General features: G+C 35.0%; 1 protein-coding gene across 1 annotated transcript; it reads right to left on the reverse strand.

The window, feature by feature from the left end:
* Nucleotides 1-4,558: 4,558 nt before the first annotated feature.
* Nucleotides 4,559-5,357, reverse strand: LOC141693297 (uncharacterized). Its single transcript, XM_074498349.1, has 2 exons — nt 5,158-5,357; nt 4,559-5,069 (listed from the first exon to the last, which is right to left on the reverse strand). The coding sequence occupies exons 1-2, from the start codon at nt 5,355-5,357 to the stop codon at nt 4,559-4,561; spliced, it is 711 nt and encodes a 236-aa protein (XP_074354450.1).
* Between the last annotated feature and the right edge of the window lie 1,455 nt (nt 5,358-6,812).

Raw genomic sequence — 6,812 nt, forward strand, 5'->3', positions numbered from 1 at the left:
GCGAGTGTATACTTGTATACTTAAATCTATATCTTAACAAAACAATCACGATTTAAATAACTCGACAACCAAACAACTATTCCTTCAATTTTAACTAAAAACATTCGAACCAAAACAAATGGTACCAAGCCAAGAAATCAAAATACAACCACTTAACTTGACATGCAACTAACCTAACATCTTTTAAACACCAAGTCAATCTTACACAAACCAATTAATTAGACTCTAAAATCAAATTGACCAAACAACTTGAATCAACCCTTTTTAATACCATATACCATTCGTCTTTTTCAATAAAATACAAATAATTTATCAAATATCGACATGCAAGGTTCCATTTACAATTTAAACCTATTTTAATCCATTTAAAACAAGAACACTTATTGAAATAATTTCTTTTAAATCAAAAACCGAACAAAAACATTGTTTTTGAACAAAATCTTAACATGCATAAATCCAATCATTTATTCCTTTGAAAACCGAATGAAATCCATGCTTTTAATAATCAACACTTAAATTATTCGTACTTATCTACTCACATATCCAACATAAACCAAATTCTATTTCCAAATTAAATAATAACCAAATTAACAGCAAAACAACTTGTATAATCGACATGCAATCAATCAACTCAACATGCAATACTCTAAATCATAAATCCAACTTAATTAAACCCATGATCTAATCATTTAACCCATTTTCTTTCCAAACCAAACAAAATATAACTTGATTATACTTAAGATTTTACATGCATGTAAATAAACCAACTCAAAAACAAAGGTTTATATATATATATCATCAAAACCCTTTTGCAAAACTCATTCATTCAAACCAAACACCAAATCTTTGAACCAAAATCCTTTGTAAACTTTAAATCAAAATCAAAACCCACCTTTTTAATAGCAAAAGTCGAAGCTACGTCCAAAACAAATCCAAGAAAATCACACAACTTATGTACTATACTGTCTCTTAAGATCATACACTAAGAAATTGTGTTTTCTTAGATATAACTAAGAGATGTTGATGCAAAAACTTTCTTAAACACTTGCATGCAAAGAATATATGAATAGGGGATTGAAAATGATGAAGATCAACGGCAAGATCTTTAAATTCTAAGTAGATTTTGGTGTTGCATGTAGGAGAGAGAGGGGGAGAGAGAGCCGAGAGAGAAGAAGGAGATGGGAGAGATGAAAAATAATGTGAATGAAGTGGTGGTAGAATTGAAATGCCTTTTGTTTGATTCTCCCATGTGTTTATATTAGTGGAATTGTAAAATTACCAACCTACCCCCCTCTCAATACTAGCACAAAATGTATGCAAGGATAATATGGTAATTTGGTTAGGTTAAAATGAGATAGTGGGGTGGTTAATGATACAACTACCCTTCTCTTATATTGTGAGTGGAAATGCATGCAAGGGCAATTAGGTAATCTAATAATTATTAATCTAATTAATTACAAAGAATACATTTTATAAATAAAACCATAAATCTATAAATTAAAAGAGTGACATCATAAAATAGCTTAGAATTTTAGGAATTTAATAAAATAAAATTAGAAATTTATAAATAAAAATAATTTTAAAAACTATTTTTCTTAAAGAATTAAAATGCAGTTATAACCTATATAAATAGAAATTAATGCACTTCTTATTTTCTAAAATTCCAAAAAATATCATACAAGCATATAATCACATAATCATGCACCTTAATAGTTAACAACATAGATTCACATATCACGTATCGTAATAAAATATACTTAATCATAAAATTTTCCTTTTTACTAATATTCATTATTCGCGTAACGGGTCACGTCTTGACTGACGGCCCGACGCTGAGCGTTTTCAACTACGTTTCACCACCATTCTCTTTATACCAGCTGACACATCAAACTGGAATATAATATTTATTTAAATATTTCCATTCTCACATAATAACACATAATTCACAGAATTACACTTTACTCGCATAATTAATTCACGAAAATTTCCAGTCGTTACATTCTAACCCCCCCCTAAAAGGATTCTGTCCTCGGAATCTAATCTAAACCAGATAGAATGGGGATAGTTCTCCCGCAATTCACTTTCTAATTTCCAAGCTAACTCTTCTATCCTGGGATTTCTCCACAAAACTCTAACTAGAGGCACCACTTTATTTCTAAGCACTTTTTCTTTACGATCTAGAATTTATACTAGATGTTCCACATATGATAGATCTCGTTGAATTTTCATGGGTCCTAGCTCAATCACATGACTAGTATCAGCATTATACTTCTTCAGAAGAGAAACGTGAAACACGTTATGAAGATGTTTCATCTACGGAGATAACGCTAACTTATATGCTACTTTTCTGATTTGCCTTAGCACTTCGAATGGTCCAGTATATTTAGGACTCAGCTTGTCGTTCTTCCCGAATCTGGATAGACCTTTCCATGGAGGGATCTTTAACAATACTTTGATTGCGGGTGCGAACATCATATCTTTTTTCTCTTTCGTCTGTTGCATCAACTATGGGCTAATAATTTGCATTCGCCAACTTTGTCCCAGTAGGTAGGGGATCTTTGATTGTTTGAATAGTCCTTTCGCTTTGTCCAATGTTCTGCGGATGATATGCCTTACTCATTTTTCAATTTTGCTTTCAAATGATCATGAAATTGTCGCCAATATCTCGAGTTAAATTTCAGATCTCTACCGGATACGATAGACACTGGAACTCCGTGACGCATCACGATTTCATCCACATACATCTTAACTAAAATTTTCCAATGAGAATCTTTCACTGATATACAAGAAACACGCTGACTTTGTCAATTGATCAATTATTACCCATATTGCGTCATGATTAGACTTAGTCTTTGGTAATCTTACCACGAAATTCATCGCGATAAGCTCCCATTTCCGTTCAGGTGTGTCTAGTGGTTGAAGCAATCCACTCGGTCGCTGATGTTCCGCTTTTACTTTCTGGCATGTATAGCATTTACTTATCCATTTCACAATCTTCCTTTTTTTATATTTGGCCACCAATAACTTTTTTTTAAGTCCTTTTACACTTTTGTACTTCCATGGTGAATCGATAATCTTGAGTTATGCGCTTCATGAAGAATCTTGTGTTTCAATTCCATAACACTAAAAATTTCAGATACGCGAGCAACTTGGTATATTCCTTTATTATCCTTTTGAGCCTTAATTTCTTTTCTAGACAACTTATCCTTCTCGTTGTTCATCATTTGTTCTTGATGACGTCGAATCTTTTCTAAAATTTGCGGATGAAAATTCATCGCATACATTACCTCACTTCCCATTTCTGGAATTCGCACTTCTATTTCCAACTTCCCAAAATCCTTGATTAATTCCTCAGATGAAGTTTAACACATTCAACCCTTCTTTACGGCTTAGCGCATTTGCTACAATATTCGCCTTTCCGGGAGGATAACTGATAATACCATCGTAATCTTTGATCAATTCCAACCATCTCCTTCGCCACATAGTCAATTATTTCTATGTAATAATATACTTTAAGCTTTTGTGGTCCGTATAAATCTCACACTTTACACCATACGAATAATGCCTCGAAATCTTAAGGGCAAATATAATCGCTGCTAATTCTAGATCATGCGTAAGATATTTCTGCTCGTGTGGCTTTAATTTCCTTGTCACAGATACTATCAATTTCCCGTATTACATCAACACACAACCTAGCCCTTTATACAAAGGATCGCTGTAGATCACAAACTTACCTTTTCGTCGGGTGAAACCTACACTGATGTGGTTACCAACCTTTTCTTTAACTTTTGAAAGCTTCCTTCGCACTTATCCGTCCAAACAAACCTTTCATTCTTCCTTGTCAACTTAGTCAATAGGATAGCAATCTTAGAAAAATCTTGTACAAATCTCCTGTAATACCCTGTTAATCCAAGAGAGCTTATGACTTCTATAGGAGTCTTAGGCCCATCTTAATTCGTCACAATTTCTATTTTGGATGGGTCTACTTTTAATACCTTCACTGTTAACCACATGTCCAAGAAATTGAACTTGCTTTAACCAAAACTCATGCTTCAAAACTTTGCATATAACTTCTCGTTCCTCAAAATCTCCAAAGAAATCCTTAAATGTTCCATGTATTCTTCCTCCGTCTTGGAGTATATCAAGATATCATCAATAAATAATATGATCATGAACTTATCCAAATATTCCTTGAATACTCTATTCCTGAGATCCATAAATGCAGCTGGTGCATTTGTCAATCCAAACACCATCACAAGAACTCATAGTGTCCATATCTTGTTCGAAACGCCGTCTTGGGTATATCGTCCGCTTAATCTTCAGCTGATGATACCCAGATCTTAAGTCAATCTTTTAGAAACAAGTAGCTCCTTCCAATTTATCAAAGCAATTCGTCGATTTGCGGTAGAGGATACTTATTCTTATTCCTCAACTCATTCAATTCGCGATAATTGATACACAGCCTCAGACTTTTATCTTTCTTATTTACAAATAGCACTGGGGCACCCCTCAGGGATACACTCAGGCAAATAACTCATTTTTCCAGCAATTCCTGCAACTACGTCGCTAACTCTTTTATCTCGACAGGTGGCATTCGATAGGGAGCTTTCGATATTGATTCCATTCCAGGAGCCAAATAAATCATAAACTTGAACTCTTGATCTGGAGGTAGTCCAGGTAATTCATCTGGATGCTCATCGGGAAAATCTTTAACTACTGGAATATCTTCAATCCTTAAGGGCTCATTTTCTACATCCTTCACATGTGCTAAATATGCTTCACCCCCATGTCGTAACAGTCTCTTTGTTTGAATAGCCATTAGAAACTTCTTCTCTTGCTCCTTTCCTTTGAATATCACTTCAATACCATCGTTGGTCTCTAATTTCACTTTCTTACTTCTATATTTGATTTGCACATAGTGGTTTGAAAACCAATCCATCCATAGTAGAACGTCAAATTCTCTTAACTTGAAAAGAATTAAGTCAGCGGAAAAGTGCCGATCTTCTATAATCCTATCGCAAATGGGACATATTCTCTTGGAAGTAACTTTTTCTTGATTCGCTACTTCTCTAATCAAATTAGGTTCGAAAGGGTATACAACACACTTTAATCTAGAAATATCACTTTCAGCAATAAAGGATCTAGTTGCTCCAGAACATTAACACTTTAACTTTTACTGAGTTTATATCAAGCATACCTACCACCACATCCGCATTCTGCACAGCATCTTTCATTGTCATGTTGAACGTTCTTGCCCTTGGCTGAGCTGCTGGTGCTGCAGAGGGCGATGGTCCAGTAATCCTAAGCACATTCGCCTTCTGAATAGGCTCCTTACAGTTCCTTGCCATACGGCCCATCTTTCCCTATTTAAAATAAGTCAATTCTGGCTTCCCTGCTTCATTTGGGCATTCCGTCGAATAGTGACCTTCTTGATTGTACTTAAAACAAATCACGTCTTCTTGTCTCAGATTCAAAAAACTCATTTCCAAATGGTCTTGCATATAATTTGGAAAATACTTCTCTAAAACATCTTTGTAAACTTCTCCCAGATTATAACTTTTCCTTCAAGCAGCGCCTTTGAATATTTCTACCTATAACTTGCCTCAACCTAAAGGTAATAACTTGCGTACTGCGCCTTTTTCTCATCCTTAACTTCCGCTAACTCGAACGCTTTTCCATTTCTCTCAACCACGACTGAGCTTTAATCGGTGCTGGTAATCCTACAAACTATAGGGATGCACGGACTAAAAATGTTTGAAGTTTCCGACTTTAGGGGCTACATGTTGTTACAACAGTTGAACAAGTCGGTTCATCATAGGAGTATCTTGGTTTAGTTCTTGGTCTTGGGTTTGAGTTTTTGATTAGTGGTTTGGTGATGTGACCATTCTTTACAATCCTTATTGAGCAATTATTTAGTAATACGATAGCATGGCATATATAACAATAAAGATTCTTCTTGAAACTATTTGTGGGTTTTAAGCTTTACCCACTTGCACATGCAATCCTGTTACTACATAATTCGCTCATCAGTTATGGTCCTCACATGGTACAAGATATGATTTACAAGGTATCTAGAAACAAGGTATGTAAAAGAGTTGAGAAAGATTTCCAGGGTTTACAAGGCGAAAGATTTATATAAGGCTTCAACAGTGCATAATAAAGAAGTTTAGGTACAATAAGTTCGGGCATAAGGTACAATGATACAGCAAGATAAAATAGAGGAAAAACTAGAAAACATCCCCTTTCCTACCCTCAACTTCTACCTAGCCTCTACTGACTACAACCATAGAAAACCAAACATAATACAACAACTGCTCCACCAAAGGTCCTACATGGTCATCACCATCTAACTATCCAAGATCTCTCTCAATACGGACTACATCCAACAAATGATCTTATAAACCCTCTGGGCCTCATCATCTGCATCACTAGTGGACGGTCCCTCGTCCAATCTCCTCCGGAAAACTGCTCCACCATCTTAACACGAACTATCTACTCGTCATCCAACACTGAAGTCTGCTGCCTAGAATCACGAGCTAATCTATCCACCAAAGCTCTCAACTCTTGATATTAATACTCATTTTGGTGTCATATTAAATTAGATATCAATATGAACTTTGATGCTCACAACATCCCATACTGAAGTCAACATCAATCATCTATATTAATACCACTTTTGATATTTAACAACAACCTAAGTATCAACATCAATCAGAAACTGAATTAAAACCGCTATCGTCTGAACTAGTGTCCTGAGAGAAGACATAAAATAGTAGCCACGAAACAATATTAGGGTTAAATAAACCTCCAAC

The sequence above is a fragment of the Apium graveolens genome, chromosome 2, assembly GCF_009905375.1.
Source record: "Apium graveolens cultivar Ventura chromosome 2, ASM990537v1, whole genome shotgun sequence".
Taxonomy (NCBI): domain Eukaryota; kingdom Viridiplantae; phylum Streptophyta; class Magnoliopsida; order Apiales; family Apiaceae; genus Apium; species Apium graveolens.